General features: G+C 68.0%; 1 protein-coding gene across 10 annotated transcripts; it reads left to right on the forward strand.

Annotated features, from left to right (window-relative positions):
- The first annotated feature begins 1,795 nt into the window (after positions 1–1,795).
- BMP1 (bone morphogenetic protein 1) lies at positions 1,796–21,893 on the forward strand. 10 transcript variants are annotated; one of them, XM_068421408.1, is made up of 20 exons: positions 1,796–1,980; positions 10,126–10,239; positions 10,312–10,464; positions 10,541–10,658; positions 11,490–11,668; positions 11,773–11,878; positions 12,737–12,861; positions 14,287–14,402; positions 14,606–14,708; positions 15,192–15,308; positions 15,383–15,528; positions 15,788–15,983; positions 16,095–16,220; positions 16,339–16,499; positions 16,641–16,821; positions 20,225–20,350; positions 20,431–20,558; positions 20,636–20,849; positions 20,942–21,192; positions 21,404–21,893. In XM_068421408.1, exons 1-20 carry the CDS (start codon positions 1,839–1,841, stop codon positions 21,536–21,538), a joined length of 2,937 nt encoding a protein of 978 aa, XP_068277509.1. In that variant the 5' UTR covers positions 1,796–1,838; the 3' UTR covers positions 21,539–21,893. The 10 variants fall into 10 exon arrangements, 8 of the variants coding, with proteins under 8 accessions (XP_068277509.1, XP_068277508.1, XP_068277513.1 ...); XM_068421407.1 differs by having other exon boundaries at positions 10,126–10,464; XM_068421410.1 differs by lacking the exons at positions 1,796–1,980; positions 10,126–10,239 and having other exon boundaries at positions 10,384–10,464; positions 10,567–10,658.
- The last annotated feature ends 470 nt before the right edge of the window (positions 21,894–22,363 follow it).

Consider the following 22,363-nt stretch of genomic DNA (forward strand, 5'->3'; position numbering starts at 1 on the left):
GCTGGCCCTGCACCCCACGCTGCCCACCGCCTCCTGGGGCCGGGACCGTCGGTGGCTGGTGGAGACCGAGGCGCTCGGGAAACCACATCTGCCAGGGAGCAGGGTCCTGGGGAGCGAACGCTGGTGTGGGAAAGCCAGGCTGGCGTGGAGGGCTGCGGAGGAAAAAGCTCCACCGAGAGCCCTGGGTCCCCGTGAGAAAGGGGTGACACCAGGGTGGGGAGCAGCGGCCAGATCCTGACATCATGGATTTACATCACCTCAGCCCTCAAACATCCTCCCCAGCAGAGGGATGGAAACAGAAAGTATTTTGAAGCCCGGTTGGTTTGTCGTGGGAGATCTGTTTGTTTTCTCGGGAGACACCCGCACCCCGACCTGGGGGGGACGCAGCCACCCCGACCCCCCATACCAGCACCCCAGGGTGGGTAGCAACAAGGTGGCACCTCTCAGAGCACCGCGGGCACGTCCTGCCCTGTGCCCATCACCTCCTCGGCGTGGCCCACACCCATCCCTGGGTGCCCAGGCGTGGCCCGCTGCGGGGCTGGTGGCCCCTGGGGACCTTGCCCACTGAAGTGGCAGGGCTTTGACGGCAGGTGTCACTCACAGCCCTCGGCGCACACGTGTGCACGCGTGTGCACACACGCTTGCACACGTGGCCACGTGGCCCAGACAGGCCTGCCAGCTGCCTCTCCCGTGCCTTGCTGTCTAGGCACCCTCCGGCCACCCTGGGGTGCTCACCCCACTCGTGGGGTGCTCGCCCACCACTCCTGGGGTGCTCGCCCAGCTCCTGGGGTGCTCGCCCACCACTCCTGGGGTGCTAGCCCATGCTCCCAGGGTGCTCACCCTACTCCTGGGTGCTCGCCCACCCTCCCCAGGGTGCTTGCCCACCTGGTGGGCCTCTGCGGGATGTGGGATGGGGATGTGGGGTGCAAGATCAGGGCACGGGGGTGCAGGAGGGGGTGTAGGACTGGGTGATGTGGACTGGGAGCTGTGGGCTGGGGATGTGGGGTGCAGGACCGGGGCCACGGGGTGCAGGAGCAGAGGTTGTGGGGTGCGGGACTGGGTGCTGGGGGGCTCAGGAGGGGGTGCAGAACCAGGGGCTGGGGGACACGGGAGAGGACTGAGGGGGGCAGGATCGGTGCTGGGGGATACGGAATGGGACCGGAGGGAGTAGGATCGGTACCGGGGGGTGCGGGACAGGACCGGGGGGGTGCGGGACAGGACGGGGACGTCGGCAGAAGCGGGACCAAGGGGTGTGGGGGTGCAGGACCAGGGGCTGGGGGACACGGGACAGGACTGAGGCGGGCAGGATCGGTGCTGGGGGATACGGGGTGGGACTGGAGGGAGTAGGATCGGTACCGGGGGATACGGGACGGGACCGAGGGGTGCGGGACGGGACCGGGGGGTGCGGGACGGGACCGCAGGGAGTAGGATCGGTACCGAGGGATACGGGACGGGACCGGGGGGGTGCGGGACAGGACGGGGACGGGGGCAGAAGCGGGACCAGGGGGTGCGGGAGCAGGTCCGGGGGCTGCAGGCCGGGGTCTGCGGGGGGGCAGGAGCGGGGGCTGCGGTCCGGGTCCCCGTCAGCGGCCCGTCCCCGCCGCCCCCCCGGCGCTGGCCCCGCTCCCAGCCCTGCGCCCGGGGCTGCAGGGGCCGAGCTCCGCTCTTGAACCCGCCCCCGCCAGATCTCATTTCCCTGGAAAAAAAAAAAAAAAAAAAAGAGAGAGAGAGAGAGAGGAGGGGAAGGGAAAAAAAAAAAAAAGAGCGAAGAAGGGAAGGAAAGAGGGGAAAAAAAAAAAAAGCCGCCGCCTCCGCTGGCCGCCCGCTGCCGCGGAGCCATGGCCGGGCTGCGGAGCTGCGCGGTGCTGCTCTGCCTGCTCCTGGCCCGGGCCCTGCACCTCCCCGACTACTCCTACGTGCTGGAGGAGGAGGAGGAGGAGGACGCGGAGCCCCTGGACTACAAGGACCCCTGCAAAGCCGGTAGGATCGGGGGGGGGATGCGGGGCGGGGGGCGGCGGGGCCGGGCGGGCAGACAAAGGGGAGCGAGTGGGAGGGTGTGAGTAAGTTTAAGTGAGTGTGTAAGTGTGAGTGAGTGTGTAAATGAGTGTGTAAGTGCCCCGCACGGCTCCGCACTTCGGGGCTTGGCACGGAGGGACTCGCTCGCCCCGTGCTGGCCCCGGGGGCTCCCCGGTGGGGGGGCGGGGGGCAGCTGCCGGCCCCGCTCCGGGATGCATCTGGTTGTACTTAGGGAGGGGAGAGGCTGGGGGGGGGCTGGCCCAGCGCCCCGCTTTCTCTGCCCACCCTTGGCCGCACCGGCAGCTGTCAAAGGTGGCGAGCAGCCCCCAGCCCACCCCAACGCCGGACCCACGCTCTGTGCCCCTTGGCTTGCTCCTTCTCTCCCAAACCGCAGCCGGAGGAAAAGCTCGTGTGTCCCCCCCCGGGGCTGGCCGGGCTGTCCCAGGATTGGGCCCGGGAGGTGTTTGCCGTGGGCTGGGGTCCCTCCGTGCTGGGTCAGGGGGTTGCTGAGCTGTTCTTCAGACTTTGGAAGGGTTGGGAGCAGGTTGGGCGCCGCGGGGGGACAGTCGTGTCTCCCAGAGCGAGATAAAGGGGATGGAAGGATTTGGGGAGGGGGGAAACTGAGGCACGGGAGGGACACCCTGAGTGTGGAGGCGAGGGCTTGGGTCTGGCGGCTCCTGGCTGGAGGATCACGTTTCTCTTTAATGGCATTGTCTGCGCTGGAAGGCGTCTGTTGATATAACTCTGTCTACATGAGGGCTTTTTTTCTGGCCAAAAATCCTTCCCTTCCTGCCCTCCCGGGCTGAAACAGCCAGGCTTGCAAAACTGTCCGGGCTGAGCCGGCTGCAGCCTCCGCTCCATCCAGCCGCGCCGCACACGCGGGGCTTCGCCCGCCGACGAGCCCGACCAACTCGGGGTGCCTCTGCCAGCCCGAGCCCCCCGAGACCCCCGGGGCTGGCGAGGTGGCTGCATCCCCCCCCCATTCCCCGCCTGCCTTTACGAGATCCTTATGTGACTAATGCAATTACAGCAGCTCTTCCCCAGGGGCCCCGGGGGAGGATCAGGCCCTGCCACGCACCGCACGAGCCGGGGCTGTGCCCCTGCTTGGCTCCGTGGGGTCGGCACGGCCAGATGCGGCAGCGGGGGGTGCTTGGTGGCCGGAGCCCCCCACAGCATCCCCCTGACTCTATTCAGGGGCTTGTGTGTGTGTTAGGGTGGCTAGTCCCCCCGCCCTGGAAAGAGCCGAGCGCCGAGGCCTCACCGCCACCGCGGCTCCCGGCGAGGCTACGGGGAGGGGAAGCGTCGGCAGAGGGATTTGGGTTCCTCGGCACAGCTCGTGCCAGAGGTATCCTGAGGCCGCCTGCCCAGGCAGGACGGCTGCCCGCGGCTCGCCGGCCACCCCGGTGATGCCACCCGTCTGCGCCGGTGCCAACGGGCCATCCCCAGCCGCCCGTGCCGCCGCGTCTCTTCCAAGGATGCCAAAACGGGACCAGCTGGGAGATCCGGCCCTTGGACCGGCCCCCGGGGCAGCCGGGGAGGGAGGAACGAGCCGTGGCCCCGGTTTCCCTTCACCCGGTCAGCAGGATATCCAGGTCTCGGTGCCCGGCGCTGGGGAGGGCAGCTGCCAGGTTGGATCCTGGTCACGTCTCTGGCCGGGAAAGGCAGCGGGCATCGCTCCCACCGCCCCGGGGAGCAGCTCGGCCGGGGCTCGCCGTGTTTGCAGAGCACTAACCAAACACGGCCAGCCCCGGGCTTTGCTCTTGGCTCCTCCCGGGGCACCCAGAGGGGTTGCTGAGCGATTTGGCCGTGGGAAGCAGGACCCCCAGGTGTCCCCATGCTGGGTGAGGGGGGATGCAGCCCACCTTGCTCCCCGTGTGTGGCTCCATGGCCACGTTTGGGGCTGCCTGGCTGAGGTGTGGGGGGCTGACACGCTTCTGCCACCCGCTGTTGTGCTGTCACCCGCGTGCACGGATGGGGCTGGGGGCTCGAGCCCCCCTCCCCAGCCCTACGAGCTTCCCAGCTGTTCCTGGAGCGCTCCGGCTCCCGGCTTTCACCTAGATTACACTTTCCAGGCGTAGCCAGCGGAGGCTACTGGTTGCAGTCACACTTGTCAAGCTGCCCGAAAAATATTTTCCAGCCGTTATATGTCACTTATTCATGCAGGGTAAAAAAAATCCACCCGCGGAGCCGGGGCCGGCGGGAGGCCTGCGGCTCGGGGCTGGGGACGGCGCAGAGACCTCGGAAATCTCAGGCCGATCCCAGGATTCGCTTTATCTTTGTGTAATCACCCGTTCGGCGCGCCGGGGTGCGGCGGCGAGGCCAGGGGGCTCGCTCGCCCGCCTGCCACCCCTCCCGGCTCCTGGGAAACCCTCCGGCTGCTGGTTCACGTCAGCGGGTCGTGGCGAGGGGGGAGACGGCGTTTCCTGAGGTTTTATCCGCCGGGGCTGGGAAACACATGGGATGGGGCGGCCTCGGGGAGCCACAGCCGGACCTGGGGAGAACAAAGCAGCCGGGGGGGACAGGGGAAAGGAGGGAGGACGGCTCACGAGTGGTTTTCCCCAAATTGTTCATCTTGGCTGTGCAGTGGGGGGTGTTTTCTGGGCGAGAACGTGCCCTTCTGGTTGCCCGCAGCTTTACTGAGGCTTGCTGGAGGTCTCTGGCACAGTGGCAGGGAGAGAAAATGTCATCCCATGGCATCCCACGGCATCCCATGACATCCCACAGCATCCCACAGCACCCCGCTGCATCCCACAGCATCCTACATCATCCTGCTGCATCCCACAGCATCCCGCTGCATCCCGCTGCATCCCACAGCATCCCATGTCATCCCACAGCATCCCATGGCATCCCACAGCATCCTGCTGCATCCCTGGCAACCTGCAACATTCTGTAGCATCCCTCTGCATCCCACAGCATCCTGGAGAGCGGGTGTCCCACTCACAACCTGCCCAAGGGCTGCAGGAGGGCTGTGGGGTCACCGCTGTCCCGTCTACCCGGGGGGGTGGGGGCTTTGCATGGCAAACTCCACTCCATACACGTGCAAAAGTCCATGAGAAAATCCGCCCCCCTCTTGAGCTGCAGGAGGGTTTGAGCAGCCCGGCCAGGGAGCTGCAAGCAGACTTTGGAAGGAGTTAATCGGTGCCTGGGGAGGGCTGGTGGGGAGAGGATTGAGCAATAAAAACACGAGGCGGGGGGGGTATGTTTGCAGCCAGAGCCCTGGGGCAGATGCACCGAGGTCTGGGAGCCCTTGGGAGCCGGTGCCCCTTGGCAGAGCCCGTGCCGAGCGGCAGGGACTGGCACAGGGTGGGAGCTGGGGCCAGGCCTGTGGGGCGGCTGCCCCATGCCATGAGAGCCCAGGTCACCCCACGTGTGCTGAGCTGGGTGTCGGGGCGCATCCCCATCCCCGATGGGCTCCGGTCCCCACGCTCGTCCCCTCCTCGCAGGGGAATGCAACAACAACCCCCCCCATCCCCTTGGCACAGCAATTTGCAAATATTTTCCTTCCCAGCAGCTCTCCCTTTCACAAGTGACCGGTGCCGCTGGCCTGGGCTGTGTTTTCCTCCGCGACCTGGCTTTGCAGAGGGGAGGCAGAGCTCCCCCCGCTCCTTCCGGGGGCTCTGACGTGCCTTAGCTTTGGCATCCTCCGCGCCGAGGCTGGCTTTCTCCTCCGCTTGCTGTCACGGAAGAGGAGCAGAAGGAAAATCCTCCCCTGGAGTGATCCAACCATCCCTCCTGCTCCTGACCTGCCCCCAGATGCTCTGTAGCTGGGAGCTGTTTGCTCTCTTTTGCTCAGAGCCCGCGCCCCGATGCCCAGGGCTGGGGAGGGGAATCGGCCGGGGATGCCCAGGGATGGGGCGACGGGTGCTGGACGCACCTCGTGTCGCAGAGGGATGCCCAGGGCGGGCGGGAGGGGAATTGGGGAGCGGGATCAGCCCTCTGCCTTGGGCATCTCTGCCTGCCCAGCTGCCTGGGCGCTGCTTTCTGCCCGCACCCTGCGCTGAGGCAGGCAGGGCTGCCGGGAGGAGGGTGCCTGGTGCTGGTGCAGCCTCGGGTCTCACAAAGGCACTGGCTGGGAAAGGGCAGGCGGGGGGTCCCGGGTGCCTGCGGGCACAGCGACAGCTAGCAGAGCTGCTGTGTGCCAGGACAGGCTCCTCGGGGGGCTGCCCCTTGGTGCTGACCGGCTCCATCCCCCCGTGCCTCAGTTTCCCCACTGGCTGCAGAGGGTCCGTGATCTGGCCTGGCTCCCAGCCTGGCCACCGAGGCCTGAATCCCCGCTTTGTGCCTCGTCGGAAGGTGCTCTGGGAAAGCAAATATTCCTCGCCCCGGCGTTTACAGCCTGGCTGCTCCCTCTCTCCGGCTGCCGGCGAGGGGCACCGGGAGAGGGGCTACACCAACGCTGGGTGCGAGGAGAGGGTCTGGCTTGCCTCTGCTGTGTGCCACCATCCTGGGGGTCCCCGGGGGGTCACCAGCTGCTGGCAGGCTGCGGGGAGCAGGGGGAGAGCTGGCACCGGGCAGGAGGCAGCAGCTTGGGGGGCTGCTCCCCCACCCCGGGATGCTCTGCATCCCTCTGGCTTTGCCCCCCCACCTCTGCCCCCAGGGCTCTGCGGGCAGGGTAGCCCCCCCGAGGTTAGCGGGGACCCCCCCCAGCCCCGGGCGAGCGGGGTGCCCGCTGCTCTCGCCGTGGCCCCGGCGTGCTTGGCCGGGAGCGGGGCTCGCCGCGGGCGCAGCTGGGCTGGCTGCGGGGGCGAGGGGCGGTGCGAGGAGCATTCCTCACATATTTAACGGCTCCGCCGAGCCAGTGGGACGCTGCCCCGGTGACTCCGCGGCTTTACGACCCAGCAGCTCGGCGTGAGGCCGGGATGCACCTATTGAACCACACTCTCCTCCGTCCGCCCCGGCGATGCCTCGTCCCTGCCTCCTCGCCCGCTCCGGACCCTCCTGGCACCAGCAGCGATGCTCGTGGCTCGGCATCGCCCGAGGACTCGCCATGGCTGGGTGAGGGGAGGCTGGGCTGAGCCCTCTCTCCCGGGCAGGGGATGCTGCCCGTCCTGCCGGGGCCACGGGAGCCCGTCCTGCCCGGTGCCGCTTCGAGGGCTGCACAGGTACGAGGGTCCGTCCCGTCTGGTGCCGCGCACGGAGTCTGGTTGCCCCAGACTGACCTGGAACACGATCCCATCCTGTTTACCCGCTGCCCTCCCCTCTCAAGGCTTCCCCACCGCTCTGTTTGCTTTCGCCCGCTCACCAGAACATCGTGGCCTCTTCCCACGTGTTATCTTCTCTTTTCCCTTCCACACGGTTCCCAGCCTTGGTGGAGTCCGAGGTCAAGCTCATCCTGGCGATACCAGAGAGGTCAGGCCCACGGGTACCCCAGAGGTACCAAGGATGCTGAGCAGCTCCTGCATCCTCGCCGTGGGGGGCAGAGGGACCCCCCGGTGCCACCCGCAGAGCCGTGCGCGGGCAGGAGGTGCCCGTAGCGTCGGGACGGGGTGCTGCAGCGCTTGGCCCGGGTCCAAACGAAAAACCTTGTTTGTGTAGAGCTTCAGCCCCCGGGGTTACGTCACCGTTCCAAGAACCCGAAAGAAAACACACGGCACAAAAAGTCAAACAACAGCGGAGGGCTGAGCTATCTGCTGGCTCCGGGGTGAGGAAGAGCGCGGGGGGAGCCTCGCCGGCGGGTCCCCGATGGCTGGTGGTTTTCTGGGTGGTGGGAGGGATGGGCACGGCTGCAGCCCCGACACTCCCCCTCTCCTCTCCTGTCCCCATTCCTCTCTGGCTGATGGGGACGAGGATGGGGCCATCACGGCCCGGTGGCCACTGGCTGGCACCGCATCCTCCCCCCTGGCACCGCATCCTCCCCCCTGGCACCACATCCTCCCCCCTGGCACCGCCGCAGCTCGGACCTTGCCCCCGGTGCCTCCGAGTGGCACCGTGCCCTGGCGGGGCGAGGGCACAGGGTGCAGGACAGGGGTGCTGAGAGGTGCGGTGCCTCGGTGGGTGCTGCCTGCTCCCCGGTGAGCACGAAGCCGGGCTGGCATCTCCCCTGTGCCTTTCCCCCTGCTCCAACCTGTGCCCTGCCGAGCCGTGGCAGCTCCTTGCCATCCCTGGCGCGGCGCCTTCACCCCATGAGCCCCCCCACTTGCAGGGGGTCCCCTTCGCTTGCAGGGGTTCCCCTCTACCTCGGAGGGAGGATGCTGTGGTACGAACTGGGAAGGGACAAGTGGCAGCAGCATGGCAGCCAGCGTGTGGGGGGTTTTGGAGAGCAGAGACCCCCGCCAAACCACCCCGCACGTTGCAGGGGAGCGAGCGGGAGGAGGTCCAGAGCCCAAACCAACGTGGAGGTTTCTCAATCCCACGCTTTGGGCTCGTCCCCAACGTGTCCTTCCAGGGCTGGCTGCCGGGACACCCCCTCCCCACCGCCCCACGACTGCCCTGTCCCCAGCGAGCCGCCTCCCCCCTGGGCTGGGGGTTCTGGGGGGAGCCGAGCCGCCTTGCCCCGCCTGGGAGAGCAGCCCCACGTCCCCGCGCTCGCCTGCCCGGCTCTCTCACGTCTCCCAAATCCCTCACATATGGTTTCTATATCACTTGGCTCCGCCGGCGCTTGCTCGGCTCTAAGCGAGCTTACTTTCCCTTGTCTTTCCGTGCAGCTCTTGGCACGGGACGCTCGTCCTTCTCCCTGGCCCTGGTCCTCCCCTGCGCTGCCCGCTCGGACACGTCTCTCCCGGCCCCGGGGAGGGTGCGGGGAGCCCGGGGCCGGCTCCTGCCTCCTCTCTGCCCTCAAATTGCAGCCTGGCCGCGCCAGCGGCGGGTCGGTGCCAGGGGAGGTGCCGGCCCCAGCTTGTTGTTTGCTCTTCCCTTGGCTTCGCCGCAGGTCTGCTCTCCACCCCGGGGCTTCCTCTGCTGGGATGTGCCCACCGGGGCTGGGGACGGACCCAAAACGTGGCTCTTTTGCCCCAAAACTCTCCACGCCGCCGCCGGAGCAGGGTTTGGGCTCGGTGCCACGCGAAGGCACGGGGTCCGGTTGAGCTGGGGTGCCCAGGCTGGTCCACTCGCCCCGTGCCGGTTGTTTTGGGCTCGTCAGGGTTACCCTGGTTGTCCCGCCTTGCTTTGGTAATTAGTGGCTCTTTTGGGATCCACTTGCTAATTGCTTGGAGCGCGAACTTGGCGCCGCTCCCCATCACCCCTGCGCCGGTCCAGCCACCCCGCTGCCCTCCGCCGCCATCCCACTGCCCTTCCCAGGGGCTGGCGAGGGCGGGGGGTGCCAGGGGCCACCGTTAACCCCAGGTACCCACCAACCCGGTGAGAAACCCGGCTCCACCCCGCGCCGGCCGCATCCAGAGCCCCTGCGCAGAGGCTGGCGCGGCGGCACGGCGTGACCTCAACCAGTCCCCGGGGCTCGGCACCGGCCAAGCGCCGAAGCCGGGAGCCGCCGGCGTCGACTCACGGTGAGGCCGTGGCATGCGGGAGGGCAGGGGGAAGAGGAGGAGGAGGAAGGTCTGTGTGAGGTTATATCCTCCGGTCCCCTAACGCTGAAGCATCTCTGCACCCCCCAGCCCCGCGGGAGCCGTGGCAGAGCGGGGCTGGAGGGGCTCGTGGCCCCGGCAGACGGACGGACAGACGGATGCCCCTCGGCTCCGTTCTCTGGGCGCAGCGGGAGCTTCCCGGGCCATATGGCTTCGCTGCGCCGGGGCAGATGACTCGGAGGTCGTCGGAGCATCCCCGGGGCTGTGGGAGCTCGTGCCAGGCTGGGGGGCAGGAAGGGGGTCCCGAGCCCAGCGTCGGGCTTCGCACGGTGAAAACAAAGCGGTTTCGCGACACAAATAATGGCAGAAACCCCACAAAGCTCCGATGGACGGGGCTTTATGGGAACCAGATGTCAGCGCGGGGCTGGCTCCAGCTGGGACACGGTGGCGGGTGGGGAGTGGGGGGAGCCCGCTCGCTTTCCCTCCTGGCCCCCGGTTGAAGGAGAGAGGGAGGAGGAGGAGGAGGAAGGACTTGCCTTCCTCTTCAGGGGCTTGCCAGGTACAGGGCAGTGGGGAGCCCAGCCCCGATGGGGTTTGGGGTCCCCCAGCACAGGCATGGGGGGGCTCACACCTCGTGTCCCCCCCCCAGCTGCCTTCCTGGGAGACATCGCCCTGGACGAGGAGGACCTGCGCCTCTTCCAGGTGGAGCGGGTGGTGGACCTGGCACGCCGCACCGTCACCCGCCTGCCCACCAACTCCTCAGGTACCCTCCGACCCTCCCGGCGGCCTCCATCACCAGGGGGTGCCCACACTCACCCCCTCCCCATCCCCGCAGGCAGCAATGCCACCGGTGCCAGCCCACGGCCGGGCCACCAGCCGCACAGCCGGGGCCGGCAACGGGCACGGAGCCGCCGCGCCGCCACGTCGCGGCCGGAGAGAGTGTGGCCGGACGGCGTCATCCCCTACGTGATCAGCGGCAACTTCAGCGGTGAGTGCGGGCGAGCCGGGGGGGCTCAGCCTCGTCCCCAGCGTGCCTCAGTTTCCCCGTGCCCCCCCTCCCGCAGGCAGCCAGCGAGCCATCTTCCGGCAGGCGATGCGGCACTGGGAGAAGCACACGTGCGTCACCTTCCTGGAGCGCAACGACGAGGACAGCTACATCGTCTTCACCTACCGCCCCTGCGGGTACGGGGTGGGGGTGGGGGGGCAGTCCTGGGCACGTGGCGGGACCACCCTGCACAGAGGGAGCGTGAAGGGAGAGGAAACAGGGGTTTGGAGGAGCTCAGCACCTTCATGTGCCAGGGCACAGCCCCAGCCTGGCAGAGGGGGGTTAGGAGGGGGCTTTGCCCTGGAACAGGCTGTGCAGGGTCAGGGGGGGGCTGGTCCGTGCCCCCACAACGGTGGGAGCCCGGAGCTGGGGTCTGGCAGGGGGGGTCAGACCTGCCGAGCTGCTGGGTGCAGGTAGGAGCCCACCCACGGGGCAGGGTGGGCACTCACGGGGCAGGGTGGGCACCCACGGGGCAGGGTGGGCACACATGGGGCAGGGTGGACACCCAAGGGGCAGGATGGGCACCCACGGGGCAGGATGGGCACCCACAGGGCAGGATGGGCACCCACGGAGCAGGGTGGGCATCCAAGGGGCAGGGTGGGCACCCACAGGGCAGGGTGGGTACCCACGGAGCAGGATGGGCACACATGGGGCAGGGTGGGCACCCACAGGAGCAGCATCCCAGGATGCCGGGGCTCTTGCAGTGTGCTGTGCCATGCCATGCCGTGCCATGCCATGCAGTGCCATGCCGTGCCAGGCAGCCTGAGCTCTCCCAGCTCCCAGGCAGAGCTGAGATCGGGGCACGGCTCAAGCTCCCTGCACAGACAGGACGGCTGAAGCTCCCAGGGGGGCTGTTGCTCCCGGCCTGACTCGTGTCTTTACCCCGGGAAGCACCGGGATGCCCACACCGCAGGGGCATCCCCCCAGGAGAGCCGGGGCTCAGCCCGTGCCACCCTCCTGCCCCCCAGGTGCTGTTCCTACGTGGGCCGCCGCGGAGGGGGACCCCAGGCCATCTCCATCGGCAAAAACTGCGACAAATTCGGCATCGTGGTGCACGAGCTGGGCCACGTCATCGGGTTCTGGCACGAGCACACGCGCCCCGACCGGGATGACCACGTCTCCATCATCCGCGAGAACATCCAGCCAGGTAGGGACCGGCCTCCTCCTCCTCCTCTTCTTCCTCCCCACCGTGGGGTGCTGCCCAAGCCGGGGTCCCCCCTGACGGCGTCCCCGTCCCCGCTGCCTCCGCAGGGCAGGAGTACAACTTCCTGAAGATGGAGCCGGAGGAGGTGGAGTCGCTGGGCGAGACCTACGACTTCGACAGCATCATGCACTACGCCAGGAACACCTTCTCCAGGTGCGCGGCGTCCCCGTCCTCCCTGCAGCACCGGGGACGGTGGCATGGGGTCCCCAGCCCCAGGGGATGGTGGCACAGGATCCCTATCTCCAGGGGATGGTGGCACGGAGTCCCTATCACCAGGGGACAGTGGCACAGGGTCACCAGCCCCAGGGGATGGTGGCACAGGGTCCCTATCTCCAGGGGATGGTGGCATAGGGTTCCCAGCCCTAGGGGATGGTGGCACAGCGTCCCCAGCCCCAGGGAACGGTGGCACAGGGTCTCTATCTCCAGGGGATGGTGGCACAGGATCCCTATCTCCAGGGGATGGTGGCACAGGGTCCCCAGTCCCAGGGGATGGTGGCACAGGATCCCTATCTCCAGGGGATGGTGGCACAGGGTCCCCAGTCCCAGGGGATGGTGGCACAGGGTCCCCAGCCCCAGGGGATGGTGGCACAGGGTCCCCAGCCCCAGGGGATGGTGGCACAGGGTCCCCAGCCCCAGGGGATGGTGGCACGGGGTCCCCAGCCCCAGGGGATGGTGGCACAGGATCCCTATCTCCAGGGGATGGTGGCACAGAGTCCCCAGCCCCAGGGGACGGTAGCCCATCAGCAGCTCTGCCCAGGGTTAATGCACAAGGCTCCCACCTCCCGCAGAGCCGTGCCACAACATGCTGGGTGGGATGAAGCCCCACAGCATCCCTTGCCAGGGCAGGGACGGTGCTGTCCCCGCGGTCACCTCCGTCGGGGACACGTCCCCGCTGACTCACCGGCCCGCAGGCTTTAATTAGCCCGGCTGTTTTTAGCATCCTTCCCCCGGCAGTGAGGCGCAGCCGGTGCTCCCCAGGCGCTGCTCAGCCTCTGCCCGCTCTCGCCCCAGGGGCATCTTCCTCGACACCATCCTGCCCAAGTACGACGTGAACGGGGTCCGGCCCGCCATCGGCCAGCGGACACGGCTGAGCAAGGGGGACATCGCCCAGGCCCGCAAGCTCTACCGCTGCCCGGGTGAGTGTCACCGGGACTTCTCTGCCCCGAGCATCCCCCCGAGCATCCCCCAGAGCATCCCCCCAGAGCATCCCCCGAGCATCCCCCCCGAGCATCCCCCCCGAGCATCCCCCCCGAGCATCCCCCCCGAGCATCCCCCGAGCATCCCCCCGAGCATCCCCCGAGCATCCCCCCGAGCATCCCCCGAGCATCCCCCCAGAGCATCCCCCCAGAGCATCCCCAGAGCATCCCCCCAGAGCATCCCCCCAGAGCATCCCCAGAGCATCCCCCCAGAGCATCCCCAGAGCATCCCCCCAGAGCATCCCCCCAGAGCATCCCCCCAGAGCATCCCTCAGAGCATCCCCCCAGAGCATCCCCAGAGCATCCCCCCAGAGCATCCCCAGAGCATCCCTCAGAGCATCCCCTGAGCATCCCCCCAGAGCATCCCCCCAAGCATCCCCCCGAGCATCCCCCCCGAGCATCTCCCAGAGCATCCCCAGAGCATCCCCCCAGAGCATCCCCCGAGCATCTCCCAGAGCATCCCCCAGAGCATCCCCCCAGAGCATCCTCAAGAGCATCCCCAGAGCATCCCCTGAGAGCAGAGCACCCTCAGAGCACCATCCTCCAAGAGCATCCTCCCACCCACCCCAAGAGCAGGAAGGTTCTGGATGAGGCACGGCCGGGTGTTGCTCAGGGCTGTTACCGGTGGGATGGGACAGTGTGATCCCACCACAGACCACGGTGGCATTGCTGTGGGGTCTGTTGGGGAGGTGGCACGAGTACCCCGGCTGCTGGCACGTCCGGGGCTGTACCGGCAACATCTGCAAGGAGTTTGGCTCCCGTGCGCTCCCGCTTAATTCCAGCAACTAATTAGCAGCCTGGAAGGGGGATGCAGTGGTGAGGGGCCCTGGCAGCCGGCCGGGCTGCGCTCGGGGGCTGGAAAAGTGATTAGTTTGGATGGGGGGAAAAGCCTCCCCCAAAAATCCTCTCTGCAGCCCGGCTTTCCCTTCCCTTTGTTTCCACCCTAAAGCAAGGAGGGAAGGAGGCAGCGAGCCCAGGGTTGGAGCCGCCGTTTTATACCGTTTCACCTTTCATCTCGCAGCCCCCCTGGGCAGGAGGTGGGGGGCGGCCGCCTTGGCCCCCCCCAGCCCGAGCCGTGTGCTGTGGCCACGGCACCATGTGGCTTCCAGATGGCGACGCTGGGCCGGCTCCAGCCGCGGGCGTGTAAACCTGCCCGGAGCCCGGGCGGCGAGCCGAGCCCCCGCGGCGTGGCATGGGGGGGGCACGGGATGGCTCCTGCCCCGGTGGGGGGGCATGGGGGGGTGCTGGGAGCATCACCATCGCCAGGGGGGCTGGGGGCAGCGGCTGACCCGATCCCAATGCCGCCCATCCCGATTCCAGGGGGGGTTCCCAGGGGTCTGACCCCCCTTTTATCCCCCTTCGCAGCCTGTGGGGAGACGCTCCAGGACAGCCAGGGCAACTTCTCGTCCCCCGAGTTCCCCAACGGGTACTCTGCCCACATGCACTGCGTCTGGAGGATCTCCGTCACCCCCGGAGAGAAGGTACCCAGCACCCAAGGCACCCACCTCCTCCTCACCCTTCTTTCGGGGTGCCCCTGACCCCAGCATCCCCCCGCCCGGTGCCTCGCTGCATTCGGGATGCTCCTGGGCATCACCGCGGAGCGGGTCCGGGTGGCACCGTGCTGGAGACCCCGTGGGGCATCAGGGGGGCTCACCCCACGCTCTTTTCTCCCCCCCAACCTTAGATCATCCTGAACTTCACCACCCTGGACCTCTACCGAAGCCGCCTGTGCTGGTACGACTACGTGGAGGTGAGAGACGGGTTCTGGAGAAAGGCCACGCTGCGAGGTAACCACCCGGGAGCTCTTAGCCTGGCCGGCACTGCCTGCCCCACTGCCTGCCCCACAGCCCGCCCCACAACCCACCCCACTGCCCTCACCTCCTGCCCCGCTGCGGGGGATGCTCTGGGTGCAGGCAGCGGGGCTCCCCTCTGCCTCTACCCCTACCTGACCGTGGCCAAAGCCCTGGGTGGGGGGATACCGGCCCCAGAGGGGGTGTTGCAGTGAACGGGGCTCCCAGTTTGCTGCCCCACACCAGTGAAACCAGTCCGGCTGGCCAGCACATCTCTCCCCAGTATCTCAGTCCCATCCCCATGAACTGGGTGCTCCCCAAGTCCCAGTTGACCCCACGCTCAGAAATAACCAATTTCTGTGAAACAGCCGGTGGGGAGCGGGGGGAGAAGCAGCGTTTTCCCTGGTGGGGGGCTCGGCGGGGGGCAGCGGGCCGTGGCGGCGAGGCAGAGGGGGGAGCCCAGCGCGCCTTCGTCCCCAGGCAGGTTCTGTGGGAACAAGCTGCCCGAGCCCATCGTCTCCACTGACAGCCGCCTCTGGGTCGAGTTCCGCAGCAGCAGCAACTGGGTGGGCAAAGGCTTCTTCGCCGTCTACGAAGGTAAAGGTGGGCAGGGAGGGGGCACGGGGCTGGCGGTGGGGGGCTCAGGTGGCATCTCCCCCCACCCCTTCCAGCCATCTGCGGGGGGGACGTGAAGAAGGACAACGGGCACATCCAGTCCCCCAACTACCCCGACGACTACCGGCCCAGCAAGGTGTGCGTCTGGAAGATCACCGTCTCCGAGGGCTTCCACGTGGGCTTGACCTTCCAGTCCTTCGAGGTGGGAAGGGGAAACCTCCCCAGCAGCATCTCCCCGACCCGAAGCACCGCACGGGACAGGCTGGGGGGTGCAGCGGGGCTGTCGCTGCCCTGCCTGGCTACCCGCATCCCTCTGCGCTGCCTCCGTGCCTCAGTTTCCCCATGCAGCAACCCAGCTCCCTTGGCAGGGAAAATGGGGATGAGGGAAGGAGCAGGCAGGGTTTGGGGGTGCTGGGGACCAAGACAGGGTGTCCCCCACGCTCTAATGTCCCCCTCCCCAGATCGAGCGGCACGATAGCTGCGCCTACGACTACCTGGAGATCCGCGACGGCAGCAGCGAGTCGAGCGGCCTCATCGGGCGCTACTGTGGCTACGACAAGCCCGACGACATCAAGAGCACGTCCAACAAGCTCTGGATGAAATTCGTCTCCGACGGCTCCATCAACAAGGCGGGTTTCGCCGTCAACTTCTTCAAAGGTAGAGGAAGGGGCTGGGGAGGGGTGGGGGGCTTCGGGGAGGGGTGAGGGGCTCCGGAGGGGGGTCCGGCAGCCCTGCCTGTGCCCGCTCAGCCCCCTGACCCCTGCCCAGAGGTGGACGAGTGCTCGCGGCCCAACAACGGCGGCTGCGAGCAGCGCTGCGTCAACACCCTGGGCAGCTACAAGTGCGCCTGCGACCCCGGCTACGAGCTGGCCTCCGACAAGCGCCGCTGCGAGGGTGAGTGGGGGTGTCCCCCCCTCTCCATCCCACCCCAAACCCACCCCCTGCAGCATCCCTCATCCCGGGGAGCCCCCCGGGGGGACGTGACCGGCGCCGGGTGCCTCCCGCCCTGCAGCCGCCTGCGGAGGTTTCCTCACCAAGCTGAACGGGTCCATCACCAGCCCGGGCTGGCCCAAGGAGTACCCCCCCAACAAGAACTGCATCTGGCAGCTGGTGGCCCCCACCCAGTACCGCATCTCCCTCCAGTTCGACTTCTTCGAGACCGAGGGCAACGACGTGAGTCGGGGCGAGGGGCAGCCCCTCTCCATCATGCGCGTCCCCCCCGGGGACATTGGGGGCTTGTGGGGTGGCACGGCCGTGTCCCCCAGCCCCGTGTGTGTGTGTGTGCCCCCACCCCTCACTCCTTGCACCCCCCAGGTCTGCAAATACGACTTCGTGGAGGTGCGCAGCGGGCTGACGGCCGACTCCAAGCTGCACGGCAAGTTCTGCGGCGCCGAGAAGCCGGACGTCATCACCTCCCAGTACAACAACATGAGGATCGAGTTCAAGTCTGACAACACCGTCTCCAAAAAGGGCTTCAAAGCCCATTTCTTCTCAGGTAGAGCCGCCCGGCCCCGCCACGGGCATCCCTCGCCCTCCCTCGCTGAGCCGACCCTCCCCGCGCCCCCAAGCCTCCGCTAACGCCTGCCCTCGCCCACGCCGGGGGTGCAGCCCCGCGGTCCCAGCCCGGCAGGGTGGTCCTTGGGGCTCTGACCCCCCCAGCCTCCAGCAGCCCGGCTGGCAGCACCTTTTGCTGCCTCTCAAGGCTTTTCCCCCTCTTTTAGGGGGCAATTGGGTCCTACTTCTGATGTTGGGTGCTCCCCAAATGGCCAGTGGCTGCTGGGCTCCAGCTGCATCCGCTGGGAGAAATGTGCTGGGGACAGGGATGTGCTGAGCCCTGGAGGGGCCAGCGCTGGCCGTGGGGCCGGGCACTGCACCCCTGGGGCAGCCCTGCCGCGGGGAGGGCGGCGATGCCCCCCGCTCTGCTGCCTGCTGCGCTGCTCCCCCCCGCTACGCTGCACGGCCACCGGCTTCCTCCGCACCCCGGGCAGGGTCCTCCGCACCCCGGGCAGGGTCCTCCACTCCTCTGCACCCCGGGCAGGGTCCTCTGCACCCCGGGCAGGGTCCTCCACACCCCGGGCAGGGTCCTCTGCATCCCAGGCAGGATGCTCTGCACCCCGGGCAGGGTCCTCCATGCCCCGGGCAGCACCAGGGAGGGATGTCAGCATCCGACCATCACCATGTCTCTGGCCTCCGCAGTGGTCCCTCCTCCCAAAAAAAACCATTGCCTGCTTCTCCCCATCCCCTCTGTGGTCCTCTCTCCTCTCCCGGGCCACCCCGCCAGGAGCTGGTGTCACCTTGGTGGGGTAGGGATGGGGACACGGAGCGAAACGCATCACCGGCTGCAGCCGAGCATCACCCGGGGCCGGTCCCCGGGCTGGGGGCTGCCACGGGACCCTCGTGCAAGAGAGGGTCCCCCTGGGCACGGCGCGGTGCCCTGCACGTCAGCCCGGCCGCGGGCAACCAACGGCACCTCCAGGACCAGCGACGCCCCACACCTCCCGCTGCTTTTTGGCCCCGCCAAGGCCGTTTTTGAGGGGCAGCGTGGCCGCTCGCCGCGGGAGCCGGCGTCCCCGGGAGCCCGGGGGCTCCCCGAAGAGGCACAGACCCACGGGGTGGGCAGGGAGTATCTTTGCTTTATTTTTTTAATTAAAACCAAGGCGAGTAGGGTGGCCCAGCGGGGCCCAGCCGTCGGGAGCCAGCACCCTCCAGCAAAGCGAGACCTGGGGACCACGGGGCAGCCGGGTGAGTGTCCCCTCGCTTCGGGCTCCTTCCCTCTCCCCTGTGCCCTCCTCCTCTTCCCACCGGTGCCGTGGGGGCTGCCCCTATCCTGGCACCACCAAACCCTCTCCTCTGCCTCTCCCCTCGCAGGTCTCGGGCTTTCCCGGCAGCAGGACTCTGTCACACCGGGGTCCCTCCTCCGGTCCCCCCCGGGGTCGCTCCCGGCCAGCCCTGGGCAAAGCATCTCCCGGGCGGCTCTTTTTTAGCCACGGAGGGTCTCTGAGCTCCTTCCCTGGACGCCGAGCCCTGTCCCTCGGTGCCACGGGCAGCCTGGCCCCTTCTTCCTCCTCCTCCTCCTCCTCGTCGCGGGCCGGGGTGACAGGAGGCTCGCGTGTAAGGATGCGTTCGCCCGGGGACCCGCCGCGGTGTCGGCACCCAGGTACGTCCCCCCGGCTCTCCGCCGAGCCCCGGTGCACGGGGAGGGGGGTCCGTAGCGGGGTGATGGGGGCTGCGGGGCGGCCAGCAGCCCGGAGCCCGTCGGACGCACGCCGGGACGAGGGTGAGCGCACGGTCGCGGCGAGCCGGTTAGAATAAAGGATTGCTAAAGACACCGACCCGGTGGGCTTCTTTCCTCTGCCAACTCTCTCCACTCTTGTCTCGCCCGCCCAGGCTCCCTCCGTCGTGCCGGCGGGGCGATGGTGGCTCCCGGTGCTGGAGCTGCTCCGAGCCCACCCGAAGCCCCTTCCCATCCCCAAACGAGCCCTTCCACCTCAGCCCTAGGAGACGTCAGGTTATAGCCTCCGGTCGAGAGGTGGCCACGGGGCTCGGGGCTGCCCCGAGGGGCTGGGGGGGCTGGGGCAGGACCCCCCGCGCTGCTGCCGACGGCTCCAGGAGGGATGCTCTGCTCCGGCATCGCCCCCGCCCCGCGCCAGCCGGGGCACAGGGTGTGCTTGGCACCGAGAGGGATGCTCGGGGGGGCTGGTACCCGCTTGCTGCTGCCTTCCCCCCGCCACTGCCCGCTCCCCAAACCATCGCCCCATGGGGAGGGGGAGCGAGGAGGGGTGACAGGCCATGGAGCATCGCGCCCCGGCCCCAGAGCGGGGCTCGGGGGGGGGTTGGCGAGCAGTGGGACGCCGGCCATAGGGACCTCGGGCAGGTGGTGGGTGCTGGGAGGTAAGTGCAGCCAGCCCAGGGGGACGCCTTGCTCTGGGCGAGCCCAAACCCCTCCGCCACCATTCCCACACCCCCCCAACCCCAAATCCCCCACCCGAAGCCCATCCTCACCCTCCCGGAGCCACGCCACCTCCTTCCTCCTCCTCTTCCTCGCCGCCGAGCCCCGGCTGCACGAGGGGCTCGCGGGGGGTCCCCTCCGCTGCCTGCTCCCCCGGCTGCCGCTCCGCATGCCCCCGCCAGCCCCCCGCAGCCCCCCGCTCCCCCCAGCGCTCCCCGCCTTTCTCCCTTCTCTCTTCGCAGAGAAGAAGCAGCAGCTGCAGCCCCCGAAATCTCGCCCACCCGGCCTGAAGTTTCGCCTGCAGAAGCGGCCCCGGGGCCCCTCCTGAGCCGCTCCGTCCTCTCCGTCTTTCTCAGGAACGCCGCGGTCCCGGGCACCGCGCCGGAGCACGCCGGGGCCGAGCCGAGCCGAGCCGTGCCGCCGGCCCCGGCAGCCCCTTCCTTGACAGAACTGGTTGTTTGCCTTATTTTTAATTTTTTTTTTAATTTTTCTTTTTATTTTTTTTTGGTTTTAAGCACTCCCACGTCAGTTTTGTCCTTGACCAGCTGACCTTGGTTTTATTTTCTCCCCCCACCTCAATTTTTACCGTGTCTGTGACATTTCCCTATCGATGAGTAAAGAGGGACTCCCGCGTCCTGGTCTTTTCTTGTGCACCTTTCGTTGTCACTGTGTGTTTTTCTGCCTTCCCCATCCGTACCATCGAGCAGGTAATGGTTGTGCCCGGGGGGGGTGAGCCCAAGGGAGAGGAGGACCCATCCCCTGCACCCATGGGGGACGCTGGATCTGCTTGCTGCTGGCCCTAGGCGCTTGCTTGGCTGGTGGCTCCCCTCGGGCAGCGGCGTGGGGCTGGGGACTGGCACGCAGGGCTGTGCCATGCCGGGATGCCGGTGGCATGGGATGTCCCAGCCCGCTCAGCCGTGGTCCCTCTGCTCTCTCTGTCTCTCTCCAGACAAGGACGAGTGCTCCAAGAACAACGGGGGCTGCCAGCACGAGTGCCTCAACTCCTTCGGCAGCTACGAGTGCCAGTGCCGCAGCGGCTTCGTGCTGCACGACAACAAGCACGACTGCAAGGAAGGTGGGTCTGCGCCCCCAAACCCCCCCCCCGCATTCCCACAGGACCCCACACGCACCCACAACCCCCCTCCGTCCCTGCAGCCGGCTGCGACCACAAGGTGACATCCATCTCGGGGACCATCACCAGCCCCAACTGGCCCGATAAATACCCCAGTAAGAAGGAGTGTACCTGGGCCATCACCACCACGCCGGGGCACCGCGTCAAGCTGGTAGGGATGGGGAGGACCACCAAGGGGGGTGGGCAGTACCAGGGGGTCCCCTCTACTGAGCGCCAGCGGCTCGACAGACCTTCTCGGAGCTGGACGTGGAGGCGCAGCAGGAATGCGCCTACGACCACCTGGAGGTCTACGACGGCAAGGACGGCAAAGCCCCCGCGCTCGGCCGCTTCTGCGGGGCCAAGGAGCCCGAGCCCCTCGTCTCCTCCGGCAACAAGATGTTCCTCAAGTTCGTCTCCGATAACTCCGTCCAGAAGAAGGGCTTCGAGGCCACCCACACCACAGGTACCGCCGTGGGGCTGGGAGAACATGGTGATGGGGCAGAGGGGAGACCATGGACCCTCCTCACCCCCCGTCACCGCTGGCTTCTCCCCCAGTGTGCGGGGGCCAGGTCCATGCCGAGGTGAAGACCAAGGACTTGTATTCACACGCACAATTCGGGGACAACAACTACCCGGGGGGGTCGGACTGCGAGTGGGTGATCATGGCCGAGGAGGGCTACGGCGTGGAGCTCATCTTCCAGACCTTCGAGATCGAGGAGGAAGCCGACTGCGGCTACGACTACATGGAGCTCTTCGACGGCTACGACGGGACGGCCCCACGGCTCGGGCGCTTCTGCGGGTCCGGGGTGAGCTGGGGATGGGGGGGGAGCGGTGGGGTGGGTTGTGGGGGGGGGTGCCGGGGCGGTGGGTGAAGCTGAGCCAAGCTGGTGCAGAGAAATCACCCAGGGAGGGGATTTGGGGTTGTGTCTTGGGGTGCAATGATTTCACACCCTCCCCATTGCAAATTCATCCTGGGGGGGGGTCGTGGTCCTGACACCCCCTCCCTCGCCCCGGCAGCCCCCGGAGGAGGTCTACTCGGCCGGCGATTCGGTGATGGTCCGTTTCCACTCGGACGACACCATCAACAAGAAGGGTTTCCACCTTCGCTACACCAGCACCAAGTTCCAGGACACGCTGCACACGAGGAAATGAGAGCCGGGGGGTGGTCCTGGCCCCCCCCGCGTAGGCAGGCGAGGAGGAGGAGGGCAGGGAGGAAGGCAGGGGGGAGCGCCGCCCCGCACGGACTGCACGGAGGAGCACACAGCCAACCTCAGCACTCAGACACGCTCGCACGGGGCCCCGGGGCTCGGGCGCCTGCGGGCACAAGGGCAGAGGGGGGGGGGTCCCCTCCCTGGCGCTGGGGTCCCCGAGCGGGACCCGCTCCCCTCCCTCGCCCCGGCCGAGCCGGCCGCTGCTCTGAATGTACGAACCGGTCACCGGGAAGAGCCCAACCCACAGAAGGTGCTGTCTCTGTCTTGTACCCATAAATAAATACCCTTGTACTTGGCGGGGCGGGCGGCCCCGGGCTCTTTGCTTCCACCCCAGCCTCCCCCAGCACCCGAAAATGGGGGGGGAGCACCCCAGCACCCTGCGGCACCCCCTGTCCTCGGGGCTCCCCGGGTTGCAGCCGGAGGAGCGGAGCAATCAGCTAATTGCAACCTGCTCCTGCCCCGACGAGGCTCGGCGGTGGGTCCTGCTCCCCCCGGGACCCCTCTGCAGGGAGGTGCTCACCCCACGCCTTTGTTTTGCACCCTACAGCCCCACAGCGAGCTGTGCCCCCTCGGCACGGGGCAAATGGGTGCCACGTGCCGCAGCCACACCGTGCCGCAGCCACCACGTGCTCCAGCCGGCGGCAGATGGCTGGTGGGCTGCGGCCCCCGCGCCCGCCTCGCCATCCCTCGTGCCTCGGCGCCGCGGGGCTGCTCTGTGTCCCCCCTCCTTCATCCCCGCTCATGGGGATGCTGGGGATGTGGGGTG

Source organism: Nyctibius grandis, chromosome 33 (assembly GCF_013368605.1).
Source record: "Nyctibius grandis isolate bNycGra1 chromosome 33, bNycGra1.pri, whole genome shotgun sequence".
NCBI classification, from domain to species: Eukaryota; Metazoa; Chordata; class Aves; order Nyctibiiformes; family Nyctibiidae; genus Nyctibius; species Nyctibius grandis.